Source organism: Nannobrachium achirus, assembly GCF_963921795.1.
Source record: "Nannobrachium achirus genome assembly, chromosome: 23".
NCBI lineage: Eukaryota > Metazoa > Chordata > Actinopteri > Myctophiformes > Myctophidae > Nannobrachium > Nannobrachium achirus.
Window position 1 is genome coordinate 12,067,477 of NC_137830.1, and position 25,692 is coordinate 12,093,168.

Consider the following 25,692-nt stretch of genomic DNA (forward strand, 5'->3'; position numbering starts at 1 on the left):
TAGACTGCATGGTGGTAAGGAAGTGGGGGGGGGAAGAGTCTCTAGCCGCATTCCAACCCATAACTTTGCGACTCGATCTTAGCCTTTGTTAAATGAGCAAGTTATAGTGAACTGTGTGAAAACGGTTTATTGGGTGGCTGCTCGCGCGTCGCCGCAAGCATCAATATTGCAATATATTTCTATTTCTGTACCCTGTCAGTCAACTTCAGTGTCAGAGCTCAGGACAGTCAGGCCTTCTAATCTCTGTGACAGACGATGTCATGGCGTAGTCGGAGTGCAGAGACATGACGCGACACTACAAAGGCCGTTGACGAGGCACATGAGGATTGCTCCAGCTAGCGGTCTCGGCGTGCAGCAGACGGGTACAGCGGGACGTTATTAAAGGTCTGGCCGGCATGTGTTTACGGACGCCTGTCGCAGAGGGTACAATTACCTTCGGGGGCTGTCCCGGTGCGCTGTCTGCTCAACTCCATTTTGAGGCGTCTCAGGAGAGTACCTGTCGGTGGAAGCTAAAGCCTCATGTTTTTTTTTTCCTTCTTTTTTTGAGGGTGATTTCTCTCCATTTCTTGCTCACTCTCTCATTCTCTCCAGATACTACACGCACGCACGCACGCACGCACGCACGCGCGCGCGCTCATGGATGGATGAAAATGATACACACGATGATGCACATGATGGTAAAGGAGTAGTTCGCCCAAAAATGACTTGTCTCCACCAGGCCGAAAGGCATAGCCAAGACTGTTTTGCAGTCTGTCTGTCTGTCCGTCCGTCAGTCCATCCTTGTGTCCGTGTGTACATGTGTCTGTCTGTGTGCGTCTGTGAAGAGCACATCTCCGGCACTGTTAATGCCGTTCGCAGCAGAACTGTGCACACACGTTCCCTGGATGCCAGAGCAGAACCTCTGCCTGAATTGTTCAGATTGGTCTGTTAGAGCGATTTTTTGCGAAACAATTTCTTGACAGTACTCCTACACATTTTGTCCAAATATAACGCAAAACGGGTCACAGTATCTTTGTAGTCATTAAATGAAACTGGTCTTTCAACTTTTTCAGATTCTATCCTGATTGACTAAGATTGACTTCTAAAGTTTGCAGGAGTACTCAGTTTTTAACAAAATGCCTCAAATCACAAACACATTGTGTGAGTTTCGTTTTCCACGCACATTCCCACTAAGCCGAGAAAGAAATGCCACTTGAAAATGTTGAAATCAGCCTCATGGTGGTGCTATAACCGGCCGATTTGTGTTTTACCTATAACTGCATCGATCTGCGTGAAACTGTGTGTAAACTCACACTCCCTAGATGCCAAGGAAAAACCTTTGCCCTGCATTGTTCACATCTGCCATTTATAGCGCCACCTTGAGGCCGGCTTATGTAAAAAAAAAAGTTATATTACTCCCTCAGATTTAATCCAACTTTTACGCAAATCGGTACACAGTATCTCTATTCGTGGGATCAAGATGGACCCGTCATATTTTTCATATTCCATCCTAATTGCCTGGCGAATTCCGAACATTGCTGGAACCACAATAACCTACCTGACGTGGTGGAGACCTGTGCTCCGAGGATCACTTTTTCTAGTTTTCCATTACACACCCCATGAATCCATGAACTGATGGAGATTCTTTTGTTTTTGTCACATTCCCAACTCCCTATCCATTCATCTCCTTCCTTCCAACCGCCCTTCTGTCCTTCCTTCCTCCATTCATTCCGTCCGTCCGTCCGTCCTTCCTTCTGTCCTTCCCTTATCCCTCCTTATCATCCCTTTTGCAAAGTAAACCCCAGCCCTTTGATCAAACCCAAACGCACGTTGCACACACGCGTGCTCATACAGACACTTCCTAAACTAGGACTGGAAGATGAAAGAAGTCCGTCTCATTCTTGTTTATTTTGGAGCGTCTCCACAAAATGAAGTGGTGTATTATTTAAAAGGCTGTGGCCCCTCCCGCGAGGCAGTGGCGTGCTTCCAGCACCACGCTGACCTTTCTAATCGGGACCGGCAAACATGGGGCTCAGAGGTTGTCTAATGTTGGAAGAGCTGCCGTTTGTTTGTTGTTCATTGATTCTCCACCGTTCGAGAGGTAGGAATTGGATTGGATGTTTATTGGATTGGATCAGTGGTTCTCAAAGCGTTGTCCGGAGGACCCGCTAGGTGTCCTTGATGGGGGTTCCAGGCGGTCCTTAGCAAAATGTGTTGCTGTAGCATCAAAATCTATTTAACCACTTTAACCCTACTTGAGCTATTTGGAAATAGCTTTTCAGATGTGTTTATTCTGGCTGTTGTACATGGAGACTTTGGCAGTGGAAAGCTCAGGTTTTGTCACAACAAATGTGGCTGGTCCTGACAGGACACTCTGAGTTACAGAGGTGTCCTAAGGCTAAGGCTGGTCCTTATATATCTTTTTAGATAATTGTATTTTGCAAAGTCATAATCATTACCATGTTTCCCCCCCCCCCCCCCTTTTTTCAAACATTTTCAAAAATATTTGAAATAGCCGATTTACAGGTTCAAAACATTGTGACGCATTTTGAGCTTGTAGATCGGCTATTTCCACTTCATATTTATTTCCACTTCATATTTATATATTTAAGTTATTAAATTATTTAAGTTATTTTCATATCTGCTCTGTGCACGTTTCGTTTACAAAGGCTACAAGCCAAAGGAAATGTAATTTTTATTGTTGACGACGTTCCACTGTTCAACTACAGAAACGAAATCAAATTGTTAATCGCAATTATTTGAGCGACAATTAATCACCAGTGAAATCTCATAAGCGTGACAGCCCTCGTTGTACGAGGGGGTCGCGCGCTGAGAATAGCCGCCAGGGTTGGCGAGCTCATCGGTCGGGCGGCCATTCGCGGCACGCGACCCTGTCGCAGTACGAAAAATATATATATTTATAGCATATCGTCGTTGTCGGGTAGAAACCTTGTATGTCCAAAACCGTTCGTTTTATATTTATCTATAAAATGTACTAAACTAGTGAAAACAGACGATCTACAAGATGCGAGGCGTTGTGTGCTTGTAGATCTGCTGTTTTCACTAGTTTTGTGCGACAGTCTTGTTTGATGAAGCAGGGCTTTGCTTTACCAAAAGACATACACATTTGAAACATGGAGATACAAGGTTTCTGCCCGACAGTGACGATATTTTAGATATTATGATGCGAGGAAAACGTTGAGATAATAGCCATTTTGGTTAGAACTGACTGAAAATAACGTTGTACTTCAAGTTTAAAATTATACTAAATATTTTTTCAAGTGTCCAAATAAATTCCAAATATTATCAAATGATCTCGCGGCACCCCTGGACTGCCGCCGCGGCACCCCAGGGTGCCCCATCAGTCACCCACTTTGAAAACCCCTGTTATACGCGTTGGTTGTCTGTCTCCTGTGCAGAGAACTCCGTAGAGAGCGTAAACGTGAAAGAGTGGCAGGATGGCCTCCGAGCGCTCTTACCCAACATCAACATTAACTTCGGGGGGCTGGCTCCTCACTCCTCGTCTCCCTCCTCCTCCTCCTCATCCTCCTCCTCATCCACGTCCGGCGCCTCCCACCACCACCACACGGGGGCAGCGCTGGGCCCCGGGGGCGTCGCCCACAGCCTCAGCTGGGATGGCACGGCCAGCTGGATGGACCCAGCAATCATTACAGGTAGGGCCTTGTATAACACGTGTCGGCCAATGCTAGTTTCCACCACGTTGGAAGGGATACTTCGCCTACTCTCCCTCCCCCCCCCCTCCCCCCCATGAAGCCTTGAACGCATGGAGATTGTTTTGTTTTCGTCGCATTCCTGAGCCAATAATTCAGTGTCCAAAAACTGTTAGTTTTGTATTTATCATTTAAAAAAGCCGATCTACAGGCATACAACCCCTCGCATCGTGAGGCGTTGTGTGCTTCTAGATCAGCTATTTTCACGAGTTTGTTGTGCGACAGTCTTGTATGATGGAGACAGGGCTTTACTTTTACGAAAGAATTGATACATTCGAAACTTTGAGATGAGAGGTTTCCGCCCGACAGGCGAAAGTGGCGATAAATGCCGATGCTGCTGTGGTAGGAGACGAAAGCAACTTTATATATTAAATAAAAAAAGAAAGAAAAATCCAAAACCACTCGCAGTGTAATCACTGAGAGGCCTACTGATGATCCAGGTTCAAAGAGAACCTTTTGAATATACTCCAGTTTTGCACCTGTTAACATTGGTCTCCTATCAACTTCGATCAGTCAAACATATTGCATTACTGGTTCAGAAAAGAACGTGACTCAAAAAATAAACTCCATTCGAGGCGTCATCGGGTGCGTAATTGATGGCAAATAAGTCAAGTATTCCTTTAGTTAACATTTAGTGTTTGCAGCCAGTAACTGCATCTCCGTCTCAGAGGGGAGGGAAGTTGCACTTGCATGGCTGGGGTGAACAGAAGGGCAAAGATGGAAGGAAGTGAGATAAAAGGAAAACCAGTGTGTTCCCAAAATTGTTGCTTTCGCGGTTCTTTAACCCATTTAGAACGGGTACACATTTTGTGTATCATTATTTTATGCTTTAACTATTGAAAAATAGCAGATATACAAGCTCACAGCGCGGCACCGAGTGCCGCGCTGCGAGCTCGTAGATCTGCTATTTTTGAAAAGTCGTGAACATTAGAATTTTGACCCGATTCTATAAGTGTCTTTTTGAATCCTTCTAATTCTAGGCCTAAATGGGTTAAGTAGAATTTTTGAAGTGCAAGAAGTATCGTCAGTGATGTGGTTATTCCTAAATGCAGTAAAATGTGCATATACACGCACGCATGCACAGTATATGGTGCTGCTCTAATCACACATAAACGGACACCTCTGTAACTCAGAGTGTACAAAATGAACCAAATGGACCCATTTGTACTCTGGGTTTTTATTATGTAGATTGGGACTGGCAGGATGTTCTGACAGGTGTGCAAACAGTTTGCACAATATCCCTCTCTCTAATTTATTAATAGATTTGCTTACATGGTTTGACAACAATTTTAAAACCCGTTGGAAAAATACAGTTGTTGTTCATCATATGCATGGATTTTAACTATTTAACCACTAACACTTGTTGGGGGAGGGGAGGCAGATGTTGCTTGCTTAAACTAAGATGTAACCCAGCTAATTTGCATCTGGTGTGACATTTTGAAAATGTAATTGGGTGGCTGTTGTGTGTGCGGCATGGTTGCTCGTCGCAGTCTAGCAAGGCATCCCAATTGCCCAGTTGACTTCTCCTTTTTTTTTAAGCCATTGTTTTGTCCCAAAGGGGCTTCTCCCATGGGGCGTGCAGCAAGGTCAGACTGTAACCGAGGCAAATGTTGAACACTAGAGGTTCGCGGCCTTCGGCCGCTCACATCTAGAGTCCACGCCCGCTTCTTTACTAAAAAAAAATGTTTTTTCTAAAAAAAAGGTTTTTTAAAAAAAGTTAAAAAAAAAAAAAAAAAAAAAAATGTTTTGGGGGGGAACTATTGTGGCGGAACTATTGTGCCGCAGCGCACGTTTCCGGTCGGACATATTTGACCGGCGGACGCACTGGAGAGAAGTGACTGTTATGCCCATAGGGCAGGGGTCCTCAAATACAAATCTTGAAGGTCCAGAAATATTTTTTTGAAAGGGGTCCGGGTCCGGAAAAAAGGCGAAGGCGAAATAAGGCGGATACATTTATACAGTATGTACTGTATGTATGTATGTTTCTTATAATCATTAGAATTGTTTATTTTGATTATTATTATTATTATTAAGGAACTTTGGAAATCTCAGTTGGAACTGTTACCCCTGCTACCCGATGCTGGATAAGCGGTTGAAGATGAATGGATGGATGGATGGCTAATTATTTATGCATGTAGAGTAGGCTACATTATTTACCATTTATTGTGTAGCAATAAAACACTGGCTTATAGTTTAATTATTGGAAACTAAAGAGCCTAAATGCAATATTAGGCTTGTCGTTCAGAATGGAAAATAAAGTGGAACTTAGCGTGAGGGGGAGAGGATTACTTGACATTCAGTTGACACACGTACTGCACAAGCCAGACTGTGCTGGATTGCCTGTCAAATGACCGGTCAAATGAGGGTCAACGAGTCATAGTTATTAACCTAACACAGCCTAGGATAGCTGGCGATAATATGCGACGATCACATTGTTAAAGACGCATGATCACGCATCGCCACCATTTCTCGTCTATGCAAGCAGTTGGAGCCTTACATCGTGGATTTTAATGTGACGATCACATTGTTAAAGACGCATGATCACGCATCGCCACCATTTCTCGTCTATGCAAGCAGTTGGAGCCTTACATCGTGGATTTTAATGTGTTGCTGTTGTCCTCTCCAATTGAACAGCCAAAGGTAGAAGATATCTAGTTATTAATCCAGTGGGAGCAATGGTTTCCAAGAGGTTTTAGCAACTTTTTTCGGGCAGCGAGCGGCTCAGCGGCATGGAGGCATGAGTGTGTGGAGAGGGGAGGGGAGGGGGGCGCAGCAGCATGGAGAGCAGACTGCGTCGGAGGGGAGGAAAACCTTTGATCTGCAAGGCCACAGCACGTTGCATCCGCGACGCTTTGTGGGCTTGCAAATTGGCGGAGGGGTGTGTCTTGTGAGCCTGTGTATTAGGGCTGGGTTCGGTAACCGCCGTACCGCCGTATCGCGGTATACCGCGGCCTACCGCGGTGTCAGGGTCCTTACCGCGGTCAAAAAAGACAAAAAAATAGGCTATTTTTATTGAGAACGAGCGAGTTTTAAAACGGGGGAGAAGCGAGGACCGCATGCGCTCCATGCCGCTCTGCTCTGGGCCGCGTACCACACGTTGGAAGCCGCCCACATACGTCACTCACACACACACAGTGCACGCAGGGCAGTAGAGTACGGAGCACAACTCTATGACGGAGCAGCAATGCAGCATATACTTTCTCTGTAATCCACTCGACACAAGGATGTTAATACACGCCTTGTGTTGTGGCATATCTTTTTTTATTCATACGGATTACTGGCGGAGCGCGGGCCGCGTGGACAAAACCGAAAATGAAACTATTTTACTTTCTCCAGCTCCACCGCGTCGCACGTTGTGCTCCGTCCAGCGGCGCGTCGGCGATTTTATAACCTTTTCTGTCAAGTCTTGTAACTAAAACCTGTATATAGCAGCACTCAATCACTGTGATTTGAGAGTTGAGACGTGACGTGAGTTTACAGAATCACTGTACACGATCTGACTACCCTTCCTCTTCTGGTTTGTTCACATAGCTGTTTGTGTCTGAAAAGCCCAAGTAGCTAGCCTACGTTACTATGGTAACCCGACAGTGCAGATCTAAAAGCTCAGAACGCATCGCGGATGCGATGTGGTGTGAGCTTGTAGATCTGCTCCTTTGAAAGCCAGACCCGCTGTGCTGTACGGAGAAGTATATCTCGGGCAGTCAGGCTGTGTCGCCTCTCCACTGTGGAGAGGCGACTTTTGGGAAGATGATTGCAATATTTTGGCTTATCGCCGAACCTTAATTAATAGATACGGGGGTGCGGTAATTACCGCAGTACCGGCGGTAAATGGGAAGACGGTAATCGCGGTAACAAAATGTCCATACCGCCCCAGGCCTACTGTGTATGTGTTTGAGCAAATGAGCGCACACACACACAAACGCACATCACACACAGTCAGTCCGATACAACTGTGCGGAGATTTCTCAGAAATGTGCCGCGGTCTCTCTCTCTCTCTCTCTCGCTTGGCCGCCCCCCCTCCCCTGTTGCCTCCTCTCTCTCGTGCTTAGCGAATGAGCGGACGGCATAGGGTTATGGGCGGTATTCCTTACGTCCTGACGACTACCGACTACCTATGCGACGACTACCTATGCGACTACCTATGAGTTGGAGTGGATGTAAAGGGGGCGTGGACGGGCGTGGAAGTGGGATGCGGCAATAAGAACAATGTAATAATAGATAACGTCCATGTGATTGTGTCATAAGTGAGAAATATAGCCACTTTGGTGTGGCCCCTAGGGGCCCTCAGAGGCCAGAGGTCAAAGGTCAGGGTGTCGAGCAGGATTCGATGCGTTATAGGGGTGCAACACAAACTAATCTATTTAGTAGATTATTTTAGAAAAAGGTGTTTTGCAGGCCAATGCCATGCTTGCGCCTATGGTAAACTAGAATGGAGATTTGGCAGAGGATTTGCTTCTAGCTGAAGATAGACCAGGCTTTCTTAGTGTAGAATTAGTGATGGTAAAGCAATGTACCTTTTTAGCCTGGCTCCGGCCCATGAATCGCTAGCCTCGCGTTCAGGTGTCTGGTGACGCTGTTGAAAGTGGGAGTTTTCTCGGTTGAAAATCTAAGCGGCCCAATGGGGATGGGGACGATCCAATATGAACCAATTGCCAAAGAGGCCCACTTTGAACACGCCCCCATCTCATAGAACGGCTGCACTGAGAGGGCTTTGAGACTGAATAATGGAGTGAAACTAAATGAACGTTCAGGCTTGAGTGTCAGGTTAATGCACCTTGTTTTGACACTTTAATGGTATTTAGACAGTTACTTTACACAAAGTTTACAGGCTCCATTGGCCCACGAACCCATTTACTAAATCATTTATTTAATCACGTACTTGTGAAAGGTGAGGAGCATACATTTGTGGTGACACTGTGAAATAATAAAGGGGGGGGGGGCATTGGTGTTAAGCTAAACGAATTAAAATAAAAAGATTGAAATCCTAGTGTCATATTATGTGGCGAAAATAGCAGACCTACAAGCTCACGACATGCAGCTATAGCTGCTATTTTCCATGAAGAGGGCCTATTACAGACCCCTGGGGGACCCCGGGTCAACTAAGTATAGGGATTATGTAGTTGAATAACCTGTATAACTGCACATTCCATCAATACATGATCTATACGTGCATATGCTGTATATAAAGGATTAGCTTATACGTTGTTGTTGACACTAGTGTTCAATCAATGATTTTACCAATGGTTCACCTGCATTGTGCATCTAATGTGCATTATATTTTCATACTCTACTAGTATAAATTATATATATAAATCCTGTTTAATCGTTAATACAGAGATTCATTGCAGAATTCAATTTAAACCTGCATTTTGGTCTAAATCAGTAGTTCTCAAACTTTAAAATGGCAAGGTCTCCACTTAACTCTGACAGTATACAAATGAAACCAAATGGACCCGTAAGGGTCCATTTGGTTTCATTTGTATACTGTCAGAGTTACATACTTGTAAAGTTCAATGTAGACCTCCCAAAAGGAACCCAGAGAGTCTAGTTTTTGTCAAGTAACTTGAAAAATAACCATCAAAACCAACGTGAAAAAGAATCGTGATAAAATCATGTATCGTGATACAGCTTGGGAAAATATCGTGATATTGTATCTTTCCATATCGCCCAACCCTAAGTGGAAGACATGTAAACCTGTACATGCGTACGTAATACGTATGGCAAAGGTAGGAGGCCGTTAAAATGGCAACGTATCCACAGCCTTATGAATGACAAGGAGGGAAGCTCGGGTTCAGATCGATGGCGCATCCTGTTCCAGAGTCCAGAATCCAGCTCCTTCCGAAACCTGAGCCAACACCTGCCCCTCCCTCCCCCTTCTCTAACAACACTGTCGTAGGCTCCGTTCCAGTGAGGCCGTCGCAGGGTTTCCCTGGCACTGCGGTGGGGGTGGGGAGGGCAGGACGCCTGGTAGGGGTGTAACGATACATTTGAACAACGATTCGGTACGCATCACGATACATGGGTGCCGATACGATACATGGACAATATTGGTTCATTCATGGGGATACGATGCGATTCGATTCAATGATTTAAAATCGATATAGTAACTATTTAGCAAAGACATAAAATCTGTGTGAAATGTGTCAATAGAGGTGTGATTCTTTAGCAAATACATGGACATTATATTACAACACATGGACAAACCCGCACCTTGACATGAACACAGAGATTAAACACATTTATCGACAGACCAAGAGTAGCTATATGGAATGGAAAAGTAATTAGACCCCTCTTTTTAATTTTCCCTCTCAAAATTGCTAAATACAAGGCACAAATACTTAGTTTTCATACAATCGATTATTTGCATTGTAAAACGATATGATACGATATACGGAGCCAAACGGTACGATACATGCTTTTGCATATCGATATAGTAGATCATTGCAAACTAGAAAAATATTGTTCCTTCGAAACAATTGTGGGCTCGCTTCAAGCCAGAAAACAATGGCTATAAAAGCACAAAATGTCAAGATCGCAGGCAGTGCTCTCTTTGACGTTACTGACGTCAAAGATTGGTCCATTTTGTTCCAAAAATGTGTTATGCAAAAGTTGACCCGCTGGTGGCGCTATAACAGGCCAATGTGAGAAGGTTGGTATCTGTTCCTTGACCTATTGGGAATGTGCTTGCAAGATTTCACGCACATCCCAGGCTGTGTTCATGATTTGAGGTGTTTTTGGCTTTGGATACTTTATCGCTGCTTGCAGCTATATTTATTATTATTATTTTATAATTTGTTTGTGTGCACTTCATAGGCATGTTAGATAAAGGTCCTTAGATTGCGTGTAGAATGTTTCATGCAAATTGCAAAAAAAATCCTAGAATAAAAACGGGTTTAAGTGTTTTACAAACTGCTCAAAATTATATAGCGTCCCCCTTTGGCCATTTGGGGTAAGATTAGTTTCAGTGATATTTGAACTAACCCTCTACACTATTTTGTCATGAAAATGTGACTTTGCATGTATGTTTTAGAGGCAGAAGAATAATTTGCATAAAAATGCAATATTGTTTGAATTATTTAAAAAAGCATGTTTCAATGTTAAAGAAATCCGATCTGACAGATCTTTAGATATCGGTCCAAAGTTCACGTAAAAAAAGTTTTGTGCACGTGACGCGAAAATTCCAGATTAAAAGCGGGTTTACGCGTTTTACAAACTGCTCAAATTGGCGGAAAATCGAAGGGCGGAGCTTACTTAACAACGACACAGATGTCTTCCGCTTGAGTCAAAGCACGCGTGTAACAAGTTGCATGTCTTCAAACGAAACGAGTCATGACTTATGCCCGTTTGAAGTTTGAATTTTCAAACGCTTCGTATAGCGCCCCCCTTTGGCCGATTGGAATAAAATTGGTTTCAGTGATACTTTGACTAACCCTCCACATCTTTGCCAAATGCCATGAACGTGTAACTTTGCATGTATGATTTAGAGGCCAAAGAATAATTTGCATAAAACCGCAATATTGATTAAATTATTAAAAAATTATATTTCACTTTAAAAAAAATCTGGTTGATCAATCTGACCGTATTGGTCCAAAGTTCATGTGAAAAAAGTTTCGTGCACTTGACGCAAAAATCCCAGGAGGAGATAGATTTTTACTGTTTTTCATATAATTCCGAATTGTGGGAGACCTAAAGGTCAGAGGTCAAAAGTTAGAGGGTAAAAGTTGTTCGGCATGAGGAGACGCATAAGTGTATACAGGTTTCATGGCTGTATGTATAACACAGCATGAGCTATACCTGTTCAAAGATCGCACTTTCGAAGGCTTCCTACAGCGCCACCATTTGGCCGATTGCTATAAAAAATAATAGCACACTTCGCCACTGTAAACTGAACACATTGATGTTTTTATTTTCATTTTCTCACTAAGTATGTAGGAGTTGAAAGGTGCCAAAGGAAAACTTGATATAGTATATAAATAAATAAATAAATAATGACAATATCTAAAGTGTGCTCGCCTTTAGGCGAGCCCACAATTAAAAACGATGTTTCGATTCAGTTACTATATCGTTACACCCCTAGCGCCTGGAACCCAGGCTAGCTATCACTTAGCCCCTTAAACCCTAGACTAAAGGTGGTTGCACACTGCTGCGTTTTTCGGGCCGAATATCGGGGTGAATTTCGGAGCGGGTGAATAAAAAAATCAACCTCACGTTATGTCAGTCACGTTTGCACACTGCCGCCCGTTTCGCGCACCACTCGGTCCCTTGCTCTCTCTATCTCTCTCTCTCTCCTTGCCCTGAAAAACGCATTTCGCAACGAAAAACGCAGCAGTGTGCAACCAGCTTTAGTCGACCGGATTCCCATGGGCTTTGTACCAGGCACCAAACGTCTTAACCCCGAAAATAGCTGATCTACAAGCTCACAAATGTGTCATAGCAAGGCTAAAGTGGGTTAAACGGATTTTAATAATGCTGTATTAACCCATTTTGCTTGGGAACCCCCTCAAGGACCCCCTGGGGGGTCCCCAGACCCCACTTTGAGAACCACTGATCTAGTCTGTGAGGTTGAGGGGGTGGCCTTGGGCACCAGCCCTCCCAGTGGGGAAGCAATGATGCTCATAAACCCCCCGCCTCCGGGGCAATTAGGCACGGAGCGGCGGAAACCCCCCTTCTCGCCCTGTAGTTTGTGTGTTTATGTAATGATGGCTTTTAATCTATCCATGGGTCTTCAACAGGGGGTCCGGGACCCCTAGGGGGTCCTCAGAGTTACTACAGGGGGTCCTCCATATCTTTGAGTTGTAGTGATTTTCTTCTTTCTTATATTAACCACTTGAACCCTAGTGTCCTTATTCTGAGAACTTTAGCCAAAAAATTGCCGATCTATACAAGCTCACAACGCCTCACGCTGCGAGGCGCTTTGAGCTTGTAGATCAGCTATTTTCGGCAAAGAGGTTTGGTGTAGAGGGGGGAAAGAGCAGGCTAAGTACAGAGTGAGGTCAAGTTTATTAGGTAATGTCCGTTCAAGTGGTTAAATATCTGAAAACCTAAATTGACATGAATCCAAAATACACTGATGGTTGTGCTGTCAAACGATGAAGCTATATGGAATCTTTGAGAAGGTTGTGGGGGTCCCTGCTTCATCTCTCTCTCAACTAAGGGGTCCTTGGCCTGAAAACGTTGAAGACCCCTGATCTAACCCCATCTATGAGAGACACAGCGCCCTACCCTCCTCCCAAGCATCTCGGCAGAACATTCATTGCCCCCCGATGCAACGCAGCAGCCCCTTGAAGCTTGGCTAAGGCACTGCGTTTGGTGTTGTGTTGGTGGTACCAGGCCGGTGATGAAAGTACTGTACTAGTAGTATTTAAACCTAAAAGTGGCAATTAGGGGTCCCGATCATGTTTTTTTGCTCCCGATCACATACTTTCTCTCCCAATTCCGATCTTTTGAAATCGGCCCCGATCTCCCCGATTTCCGATCCGATCGGCACATCCCTAATTGGTAGCAATACCACAATATAAGGTATGGCAGTGGGTGTGGTTTACTGGTACCACACAAAAAAAATCTATGGCTCCATAGAGATTTACAAAAACGCATCAAGACAAGTATTTAAAAAAAAAGTACCTAAAAATTGTATTCACCGAGTGCCGAACTGCGAGCTTGTAGATCTGCTATTTTTGGAAAAAAAAACTATGTCTCTATGTCAGTGGTGCTCAAACCTTTTCATGTGAAGGACCCCCAAAATAATATGTATTTGGCTCAAATACATATTATCTCAAAATATTTAGTTCCATGGACCCCCCAGAAGCAACATTTGAGTTACAAATGTTCATACATTCAAAGATTTGCACACATTCTCACGACTTTTCAAAAATAGCAGATCTACAAGCTCGCAGCGCAGCACTCGGTGCCGTGCTGTGAGCTTGTAGATCTGCTATTTTTCAATAGCTAAAGGATGGTGACCCGTTTCGAAACGGGTCACCATCCGGAATCAATGGGGGTACATTTATTGTTATCACATTTTTGTCTTAGGAATGTGACAAAAAACAAAAAATATTATTTAACTCTACTCTCCATGGCGTGACTAATCAATAGAAAAAAAGTCATTTTGGGGGTGAACTACTCCTTTAACAAATTAAAAGGCAATCTCAGGAAAAACAAAATTGAACTGACGCCCCTGCCTGTTCGCAACTCCTTGCAACAAAACGGTTGCATGCAACCACTTGCAACCGTCATCCCCAATGGCTTTTGCAAGGAGTTGCATGCAACAGTTTTGTTGCAAGGAGTTGCAACTAGTTGTGTAATGCATACTGCAGTATTTTTAGTTTTTTTTTTTTATCATTCAAAACAACTTTTTGGGGGGAGATGCCACGATACCGCCATACCATCGGTAAGCAGTGACTTATTGCCGTGATAACAAAAAAGTCCATACCACCCCAGCCCTACTTTGCACCACTAGGGCATTTAGGCTAAGAATAGTCTAGCTTCAGCTGAAACGCAAGGCTGGTATCTATATGATAACACTGCAGCTAAATGGCTCTCCCAATGCTCACGAGCAACCGTAATGTGCTCTATATCTCTCGCGGCCATGGTGATTATTGGATACTGAGCACAGAGTCAATGCGCTGTGATTGAGGTCCCACCTCGTTCATCAACATTAGGAAGAGTCAGAAAGGCTTTTTCTTTTTTTTTTCTTTTTTTTTTCTGTTGCAGGGGTATCTTCAGCGGTATTGCTACCACGTGACTGGCTAAAAATGAGATCCGATTTTGATTTAGGAGTGTAATAGACAATTGATTACTGATGTTTTTAACTGTGTGTGTGTGAGGAAAAAAACATGTCATAAAGATTATACTGAACTTTACCTTTTTGTTAACCTCTAAAAACTTTTCAAAAGGTATCACAAATAGCCGACCTAGATTGACTATTCTTGAATGCCCAAAACAGGGATGCAAAAAAATCGAGACATATCAGCAGCCTAATCGCCTATACCGAAGTTGTCAATAACGTCAAATAATGGCCAGTAATAAATCGGCCAATGTGTGAGTCAAGCTGAAAAGCCATTCCTCCAGGAGGAGGAATGGCCTGGATTTCAGAACAGCTGCTCTGCCAGCTCGGGGATTTCCTCTTTATTATGCTATTGAGTTTCACCACTAAAGTGGTGGCTGCAGCCTTTGTAGTTGGAGACCTACGGCGGCGCCGAGCCAGTTCCATCCCACCGCGCTGCGGCGTAACGGCGGCCCGATCGATCTCCCTCCGTCTGAGCGACTTTGCTGCGATGCCAGTCTCTCTCTTATCTGGGGCCCCAACCTGGAGCAGTTGATGTATGCGGAGCAGAAGACACTGGTGGTGGTCAGTGTTGATCTCAGGAGATGGCCCGACGCCCTCGCTCTCTGATCTTGTCAGCTATGGACCAGAGGCGGTGGTGAAAAGATCAGTCTAGCATGGCAGGGAAGTGATCTAACCTTGCAGGCGCAAAAGACACGTCTGCTGAGTGGAACTCCTCGTGTCGGCCTGTGGAAAAGCGATAGTGGAGACGTATGTAAAGCATGTCGCCTCAATCTTGGCTCTTCTCCTCAACGAAGGGTGACCACAATCTTAAATTTTCCTGAAACAGTCAGTGTTGTTGCTTATAGCGCAGGGATTTTCAAAGTGGGTGACGGGGCACCCTGGGGTGCCGTGACGGCAGTCCAGGGGTGCCGCGAGATCATTTGATAATATTTGGAATTTATTTGGACACTTGAAAGATTATTTAGTATAATTTTAAACTTGAAGTACAAAGTCGGTTTCAACCAAAATGGCTATTATCTCAACGTTTTCCTCGTAACATAATCACTAAAATATCATCACTGTCGGGCAGAAACCTCGTATCTCCAAGTTTCAAATGTGTACGGCTTTTGGTAAAGCAAAGCCCTGCTTCATCATACAAGACTGTTGCACAAAACAGCAGATCTACAAGCACACAACGCCTCGCGTCGCGAGGCGTTGTGTGCTTGTAGATCTGCTGTTTTCACTTGTTTAGTACATTTTATAGATGATAAATACAAAACGAACGGTTTTGGTCATACAAGGTTTCCACCCGACAACGACGATATGCTATAAATATAAGGTGTTAAGGTTGTAGGGGTGCCTCCGATTAAAATAGTATATTTATGGGGTGCCCTGAGACAAAAGAAGTTTGGGAAACCCTGGTATAGTGTTTGGTTCCAGTGTTGTCACCTCAGTTTGATCAATCCAGGGCAACGGCACTTTACTTTACTACTTACTGTTTATTTGGCGGGAACTGTTCACGCTGATCAACACTCAACATGATTCGGAGTCGCACAACTGATTATGTGTAAATATGCCCGATTTAGAGTTGAGCTCATTTCCATGCGAGAGTAGCCAAACAGTTTGAACTAACGAGCAAACAAAGAAATGCAAAATGTTTGTTTTATTTTTATTTTTGCAATTTTGCGTAAAAACTAGGAGATATTATCGTGAATGGTCGCAAGTCTGTTTTTTTTCTCCCCACCACTAAATCCCACCCTGGTCAGAGCTACTCTACGACTGGTTAATGGATGGAATCAGATAACGGTTAAAAAAAAATAAAACCGGAATTCTCCTTTAAGCTGCCTTGTTATGGAACGGACATTTCCGCCGCCTATGGTGGACCTCGCACTTCCCACAACTCAGAGTTAGTACCATCCAGTGCTTGATTTGTAAATTATCATGTGTCGTAGCTTATGAAGCCTCTCTCTCTTGGGGTCCATAAGGATACTTTTTTACATGTCCTCTCATCAAGTTGTAAACATTTGACAACTACTTTGATACGAGGGGAAGGTGAGGCCTTTGCTTTACTGCTGGAATCCTCTGCGACTAAGGGCCGATGCAAACTCCACTTTTAGAGCCGAATTCATTTCGGTTAGGTGAGTCACAAAATCTCGGCAGCACCAAACAGCAGACAGTGCAGGGATATATACAGTACCCAAAGATTAGTAGTCTTTAAGGTGATTGTGTTCCATTTGATATCATTCTCTATCACAGCAGCTCACATTGCTTGCTGCTGTGTTTGCACATTGTTGTACTTCCAGCAGATATGGGATTTCTTTTTATCATTGGTCATGTTTTCAAACTCCGCACACACAGCCGTAAATACTCTCTCTCTCTTTCTCTCTCTCTCTCGCTCTCTCTCTCTATCTCTCTCTCTCTCTGCCTCTCTCTCTCTGTCTGTCTGTCTGTCTGTCTGTCTCTCTCTCTCTCTGTTCTCCAGGGATCCCAGCCGCCACCGGCAACAGTCTGGACTCTCTTCACGACGACAATCCCCCACACTGGCTCAAGTCCCTGCAGACCCTCACAGAGATGGACGGGCCGCCCAGCTCCGCCACAACTCCCCCCCAGCACCCGGCACACAGTGGCCCCCCTTACGGGGGCCAGATCCCCCTCCTCCACAGAGCGTCCTGGGCCTCCTACCCGGCCCCGGCCGCGACCAACCCGGCCAGCCGGTTCCACTCCCCTCCCCCAGGCTTCCAGAGCACCTTCAGACCCCCAGGCCAGAGCCAGACAGACCTGCTACAGAGTGCTGCTATGGACCGCCACTAGGGACTGTGAAACCGTCACGCACGCACGCACACACACACACACACACCCTTGCGCGCGCACCGACACACAGACACACACACACACGCCACCCTTTAACCTACACATAACTCCAGAGAAACATTCAACCAAACCATGAGCGATACAGACAACAATACTATTAACCAGTTATAACAAGAGTATTTGCTTTTGTTTTTGTTTTATTCCTCCCTCAATTTCTGAGCTATTTTGGGGGGGGGGGGCAGGGGGGCTGAAGCGCACTATCCCAGCCAAACATTGTCCGACAACATTATTGATGATATGAACTTCCAGGGACTTCCAGGGTTTGCACAATTTTAACACCTTAAAAGATAATAACGGGAGGGTTCCAGATCTTGATAATAATGGGAGGGTTCCAGATCCTGCAGAATTGGATGACCAGTAAATATATACAGCACATACACTTTAGCGTTGAGAAATCAGGGCCATCTTTGATGGCAATAACGAAATTAGGTTGCAGAGTTGAACGCGTTCTGCCTTCAAAAACGACTCTCCAGACGAGCTACTTTTCAGTCTGTCGTTTGAGGCAGTCCAGGTCTGTGCTGCTGCCCGTGAGGAAGGAGCTTTGTTATTCTTTGATCAGGAGGAGTACTTGAGTACTTTTTTTCCTTTTCTTTTTTCACAGGATCAAAGGATTTATGGGAAGGGAAGTGAAGAGTAGAATCGAATCCCCTGCTGAGCCGGTACGTCGGAAAGCGATACGACGCCTCGGCCGTACTTAACGGGTTGGTGGTCCGTCCCCATTGTCTTCTAGTCTTACTAGCGGTGAGAGAGGGGTGGTCAGGTCACCGTTGCGGCGGGCCAGGCCTCTGTATCAGAGGGTAGTGCCTTTCCTAGTTCAAAGGGGGTGCCTCTATGAGAAGACCAGAGACGAGCCCGAATTTGCGCTTCGTCGTGCGTTTGTTGTCGCATGCTGAAAACAACGGATCGATCAATAGATGTGGAAGGATTTCAGCACAGAGTTAAATGTTATAGCAGTGGTTCTCAAACTTTCAAATTTAAAGGTCTCCCCTTAACTTTGACAGTGTACAAATGGAACCAAATGGACCCGTTTAGGGTCCATTTGGTTCCATTTGTACACTGTCAAAGTTACAGACTTGTAAGGGTCAATTTAGAACCCCATAAAGGTCCCTGAAATCCACTTTGAGAACCACTGGATTATAGCAGGAATGTGGCGCCACTGTGTGGCACTAACAGTTGCTGACAACCGGCTTGAAAAAACGAAAAAAAAGTCTCTGTCCTGATTGACCTTCCGGCTCAAAGGCTCGACTCCTGAATACAAAGAGCTCACTGGGTAGCTCGGCTGCTAGGCTGAATGCCAGAAATATTTAATGTACGCTGCATGTCGCTGGTCAGGTGGTCGGAGTTGGCACAGACGGGGCAAGTAAATGAAAATTAAAGTAATAATGAGTTTTTTTGTCAAATGTTGTTCTTTTTTTCTTTTTTTAACTTCAAAAGAATATTTGGTCGTTTTAACATGGATTTTGGCAGCTGCTTGACGCTCGCTTATCAAGTCAAATTTATACTCACCGTTGTGCAAAATCAGGTTTGGGAGATGATGTCTGGTAGTTTTACAGTTGGATGTGTGACATGTCTCCACTCCTTTTTAACTTTGACCTTATAACACTACATGTGCGCTGGGATAGTGGTTCTTCAGGGCAACTCAAGCAATTACTAACATGAATTACAGACATGACCCCCGCCCCACACACTTATGAAACAAATTGATATTTTAATGGTCTTATGTTTTTTTCTGTTTCTGTTGTGTAAGGTCCCTGACATTATTCTTTTTTCTTTTTTTTTTTTTTTTTTTTTCAGTATTCATTCAGTATTATTATTATTAAAAATTAAGCCACTGATGCAGTCTAACAAAGGGTTTTACACATTGCTAAATACGCGTGTCTAAAATGAAGCGCTGGAGAAATTGCGCACCTACGGGTCTGGAAGAAAAAGGAAAAAAAAACAAACGACTAAATCTCAAATAAAAGAGAAAACATGACAATTTGCATTGTTTGCTTTCGTGTTTGTCAGCCATTCTTGTCTCTTATGCAAATGACGTGTCAGGGTCAAACAGTCACAGAAATGGAGGCAGGGGCTCCAGGAGGACATTGGTACAGGATGAACTGTGGTACACTGAAATACCTTCACACCATAATTTAGGTGGAGAAGGGTTATTGGACAACTTTAGTTTTTTACTACAGCGATTTTAATGATTTTCATTTCAGTGGATGGGGGCATGCGTACAAGTGGCTAAATATATATTTTTAGACACAAGAAGCCCATTCCCAAGAAGCACTGCAATCTTTCATTGGCAGATGTGACTCATGGGGATAGTAGTGTTACTGTAAATAGTAATAAAGAAATCGCCGGCTTATTGTGTCTACAAATACAAAGTATTTAGCCACGTGTACGCATGCCCCCACCCACTGAAATCAAAATCGCTACAATCGTTGAAACTAATAGAAAGCAGTAAATGAAAACATTTCAACACTAATCTTTTCTTTTCTCTAATTGCAATCTAAAATATGAACCCTTGTTGTAAAAAAAACAAAGTTGTCCTTTAACCACTTATACTCTTAACCCTATACAGTATATACTCATTTGAATGTGGTCCCACGGTGCTGGATAGATGGATCTTTCTTTATTGATCACACCGGTGAATTTTAGCATGTCGTCATATTAGTACAAAATTATGAAACGCTTGACAGATGCAGACAAAACGTACAGCTAGGAGTGAGTAACAAAGAATACTAATGATACAAATAATGGAGTAAGTGGGTAGTAATGCATGGGGATTAGGAAACAAGTTCACAGAAATGCCATGCACACCAGTCTGCTTTGTGGTACCGACCCACAGCCAATATGATACCCTGAAGGAAGGCAGTTGCATCTGTCCAAAACGTTCTTTTATCACTGCGTCCTTAAATAAACTTTGGCACTTGGGCTATGTGTATGCGGCCACTTTGATGTTTTTACATTAGGGAATTGTACCAGATCTACTGAAATCTTGCTTAACAGTATGTTAACAGTGTATGCACTATGCACTGGTATAAATATAGTAAATTCTACAGATCTATGCTTGGTCTGCTTAATTGTATTAATATTTATTTTCCCTCTCCACCAAGAGCTTGTTGATTGGCTATTTTTGCTGAGCATTTACTCCAGAATGGGGACACTAGGCTTCATGTGTTTAACTTGTATTGATGCTCATTAGGGAAGTCTTTCTCACTTAGTTTAATTTTTATCCCACAATTCTTTAACCCATGTTTTCACCCAGTGCCGATTGCCTATAAGCTATGCAATCCTGGGTGCTGCTCTCCCTCTGCCGCGCCTGGGGAGACAACGGACTGACCTCATGCTTCCTTCAATGCATGGGTAGACCAAGTTGTTTCTTTTCACCTGGCAGGGGGGATTTCCCCGGTATGGACAGCGCGTGGAAGGAACACGTTATTCCAACCAGTTCCTTTCCCGTCCATCAGGCGCCCCGGCTGGCTTGACACCAGGATTACTGCATGTTTTTGTGAGGGTATCTACCCTAGGAGACACGGGGAGAACATGCAAACTCCACACAGAAAGGGCAGTGTTTCTCAAAGTGGATTCCAGAGACTCTGTGGGTTCCTTTAGGGAGGTCAAAATTTACCCATATAAGTCTGTAACTCTGACAGTGTTCAAAAATGAACCCTAATGGGTTCATTTGGTTCCATTTGAACACTGTCAGAGTTAAGGAGAGACCTTGAAATATGAAAGTTTGAGAAACACTGCATCAGGGCGTCATTCCGTGTACGCCGTCAAGACCAGCAACCATCGAACAGCGCTCTAGCGCTTCCTGATGATAACGTCGTGAAGCTTGGATGGGCGTCGGGCGCAAACCAAGGTTTCCTGTGGAAACATCTAGAAAGGACAGACATCAAATGCTTCCAGTGTGGGCCAATTAATTTTATCTTGCAGTGGAGGCAGTGGCTTGTAGATAATGTCAAGAGCGAATTAAGCGCTCATACTGTGCCTGGCAAATGCGCGCTTATCCACTCAGCGGTGACACTGTCGAGCCTTTCATCGACAGAAATGACTGCTGTTCTTTGCTAATTGGCCAAGGAAGCTGAAAACATCAAACATTTTCGGGACATATATTTTAACTCCTTAATTAGGCAGGCAGCTTTTTTTCCCCCTCCTTTTTCGCATATTATTGAAATAATACACGTCTATTGAGTTCTTAATTGAAACTGTCTTGCACAAATGCATACGGGCTACAAGTTGATTCTGATAAGAGATTTGCAGATCTGTGGCGTGTTGTAACGAGGCACGTCACTGTGTGTGTGTGTGTGTGTGTGTGTGTGTGTGTGTGTGTGTATACAGTCATATACATTTATGACATTTATTTCATAAAGAAAAACAATAAAAGATTTCCATTACTTATCAAAGGACAAAGCATAGTTGGCTAACACACTGGCAAAGTATTTGCAGCTAGAATGTTTTTTACTGTTATGCCCCATTCACACCTACAAAGCCAAGCTATTAATCAGCTTCGTAATTCAATGTAATCTATATGCAAACCAGCTTTTAAAAAAATCAGGAAACTGAAAAACAACCTGTGTTCCAATTAAAAGGATCTAGTTATGACTAGTCACAAGCCCTTGTTAATACTTTTCATTTGTTAAATATTTATAAAACCCAAAGACTGCTGTAACCATTTTCAAAAGTAAAAAAAGGCAAATTGCGAGCTCACAGCAGGTTCAGTTGTGCGCTTGTAGTTTTTTCAACTGCTTTTTCAGCTACTTTTTTATCCAACACTGGCATTCATCTATCTCATATAATTCAGTAGGTCAGTCAGTCAGTAGGTCACGCTCTAACATTTCCACGTTTATCTATTCACCCGCTTCAGCGACTGATCCAAACTTTCACATGGCATTGACCATTAGCATTATACACAGAGGTGACAGAGCCCGATTTTCATTTTTCCCAAATTCAAGCTCTTTATTAGCATTTTCTTCACCACTTCTGTTCAACTCTAAAGCCTGGGTCGCACACGTGGGTACGTGGGTTGCATGCATGCGCGGGTCACGCATGCACCGGGTGCTTTTGATGTGTTGTAACTGTCTTATCTTCCAACGGGTATGGAAAACTATGTGGAGCAAGTGCATACATCCCCATACTTCTATTCAGCTAATTTTGCCCCTAAATTATTTGTATCCATCATAAATATACACTCCTCCTTGGGCTGCTCCTTACATTATGATGCTCCCACATATTCTCACGCATGCACCAGTTACAGTTACTTTCCCCATAACCCACACTCTGCACATATTTTGGAGCACATATCTTCGAACGGGTAAGGTCTAGTTTATTAGAAACTAGGGACACCAGGTTGAAAGTGTTCAGAGATCAGGACACATTTGCTGCATATTGTGTTAAATAATGGCAGCTGTATATCTCGCTCTACTTGACACTGGAAATATAAATGGATGGATCTGTCATAAAAAAAAAGTCCTAATGTATTATTTACATAATATTCCTAAATGGGAGAATGGCAGATGTATTTTTTGAGGGGTCGGTGCACTCGGACAGGAGCATAGACGATTTGTCATGGAGCTAAAAAAAAGAACATAATAAAATAACATATACAGTGTGTATGTAGGGAGAGGGAGAGCGAGATGTGTGTATATGTTTTTTTTTTTTATTAATCCATTAGTTCTCTTGATATCCTGCAGTGCACAGCTGCAGTGCTCTGCATGTGGAACACAATGACGGATTAGTTAAGTTCATCGGCACAAAAATATAAGCTAAATGAGGGGAGGAAGAAAAGATAAAATGATAAATAGCTAAATAAATGACCGAATTCTGCAAGAGATTCAAAAAAAAAGGGGGGGGCGGAACACTCCCAAGGGGCTTCTAAAAATATCTCACCTCAAAGCCACCGCAAAAAACAACAAATAGTTATTCGTCCCTCGTTAATATCTTTTTTTCAGCTCGTGTGTCCCCGCCGCTCTTCTCCTCAGGCTTAATGCATGGCGGCTGATGTTGGCGGAGTGTTTCATTTCGATTTGCTTTTATCTCCCGTTGCCGCCTGGATGTGAGACGATCAAAATCTGGAGGGGAGGGGGGGGGGGGGAGTTCGAGCCTCGTTTAATTGCACGTCTTTCACTTAAGGTTTTTCATTCAGTCTCTCACCTGCTGCTTAATCCTCCAAGTCATGTTCTTTCTTCCAGCGTGGTAGCCTACTATCTGGACCAGAGATACCAGGCCACACTGTCCCATAACTTAACACACCGGGTGCCCAGGATCATTCAACATTTAATCGTCAGTTGCCTTGGAAACCCGCCATTTTACCTTGTTTTGAAGGGCTGGCAAAAAAGTAATCAGAGTAAATGTAATCCGAGTATGTCCTGTTTATTTTCACCATAGTATTTTATTTCACTCAGGACAGAATAATGACGATCGCGGGCCTCGTTGCTTTTGTAACGGCCGGTAGAGAAGGCCGTGTTTTAAACATAGGTTATTTAAAAGCTAGATTAGGAGAAAAATGCACATTTGTGCAGCAGCGTTACACTGATGTGAATTCAGGGAGACGGGGCTTCCCGGTCACGTGATCCCGGTAGCTTTTTCGCCGCGGTAGCTTTGTACAGTAGCTACAGATTAATATAGTTTACTGTACAACACGCCGAACGCGCCGTGGGCACCGGGAGACATCAAAGAGTTTGACACGTTGGCACGCCGTGGACATCCTTAACATCACTGATGCTGCTCGCTTTTTTTTTTATTTCAAGGACCCCCAGATACAGTAATGGTTAATTTGGTTTTAACTATCACCCAATTTAGCTGAGGACCCTCTGGAACCCCCCCAAGGACCCCTGACCCCACTGATTTGCATTCATGCCTCATGCTGTACTGTAGGCTATTATTGTTTCCGTAGTCAATGCCTGGTAAGGGAGCGCTTGTTTGCGGTGTCGCCGTGTCGCGCCATCAGTTATGTTCCAATAGGGACAGAATTTTGAGTCTCCTCCCCCCCCTACTTTCAGCACCTCCACGCAGTCCAAGTGAACACAGCGGAACGCTCCCAACTCCGGTTCAGCCAATCACAAGCCAGTGCTGACAACCCATCGACTACGGAAACGATAATTGCGTAGTGTAGGGCTGTAGGGCAGTGGTTTTCAAATTGGGTGTTATTTGGAGGAACCCAACACACCAGGATCTTGTGAGGTTCATCAAAGAACCTTCTGTGTTCCAGAGAGAGAATCCATTTAACAGCTTCTATTTTATACCATTCCAATATCGTCTGCTCTTCTCGTTTGTTTGGTCGCTTCCAATTTCACTTTCACTGAACCCCTGAATTATTATTACACTGTTAATGTTTTGAATCTTATGTCATATTATATTACGGTATGTAAACATGCAATTCTTTCAAAACCTGAGACAATATCCGTTTTCCATTATAGGACAGATTGAAATGAATGTTATACTTCATGTTTAACCACTTGAGACGCAGCATTTGAGAAACCCTGGTCTAAACAATATAAAAAAATATATATAATCTGTACATCGAATCTATAGATACTATGGATTGGAATGGTAAATAAATGAACATAGCATCTGTCTAAACATGTTATCTAGATTACATTTTCTACCACTTTTTGTGGTCACATGTTCAGATACTGGATTCTGATTGGCTTAAAACAGTGGTAAATCAGTCAACAACCTTGAGTTGGCTCATGGACCCAGGACCCTGTTGCAGTTGTAACATTTCCAAGATCAATGCGCCTTCCAAACAACCAGATTCGGAACAAGTGTGTCAATAACTGAATCGACATCATGACAAGTAGCCTAGCTTATGATTTATTTTTTGTTTTGTTTTGTTTGTTTTTGGCCAGTGAATGTGGCTGCAATCATTGTTGTTTATTGGGACTATATGCTGTGGCGGACGTACATGTGTATTCTGAAACAATTAATGATTGTAACTAAATAACCTTGCAAGTTACAACTGTGTTTTCTTTCATGTATATGGTAGAAGTGGTAGAAAAGCAATTTACCATTCGAGGGTTGTGGGTTGTTTCAGGGTTGTTTGGCAATCGGCTTCGCCTCGTGCCACAACCCTGAAACAGTGGTAAATCAGCCAACAACCCACTCCCTCTCATGGTAAATGTCTTTCCTCACCATTGGATAAGTAGGCCTACTGCATGGTCGTCAAGGCGAGAGTTTGCAGTTCTAACGGCAAAGGAAAGTTTGTTCCACAGTTTGGGAGCCAGAAGGGAGATGAGTCTGGAACGGGAGCATTGTCCCCGATGATTTAGGGAAGGTTCGGAAACCACTTGAAACCAACCACTGATGCAGGCGGCATACCTTTTTACCAGAGAGAGCCCAGTGCATAATATTTAAAAC

The 25,692-nt window shown here is 43.7% G+C and overlaps 1 protein-coding gene across 2 annotated transcripts in view; it reads left to right on the plus strand.

The window, feature by feature from the left end:
- cnot4b (CCR4-NOT transcription complex, subunit 4b) overlaps nucleotides 1–17,487 on the plus strand; it is a 71,596-nt gene extending 54,109 nt beyond the window's left edge. Inside the window, exons 13-14 of one of the 2 annotated variants that reach the window (XM_080754519.1) lie at nucleotides 3,399–3,653; nucleotides 16,958–17,487. In XM_080754519.1, the coding sequence (XP_080610645.1) occupies nucleotides 3,399–3,653; nucleotides 16,958–17,286 (584 nt within the window). In that variant the 3' untranslated portion in view covers nucleotides 17,287–17,487. The remainder of the gene's footprint in view (nucleotides 1–3,398; nucleotides 3,654–16,957) is intronic. The other variant, XM_080754520.1, reaches the window with a different exon arrangement.
- The last annotated feature ends 8,205 nt before the right edge of the window (nucleotides 17,488–25,692 follow it).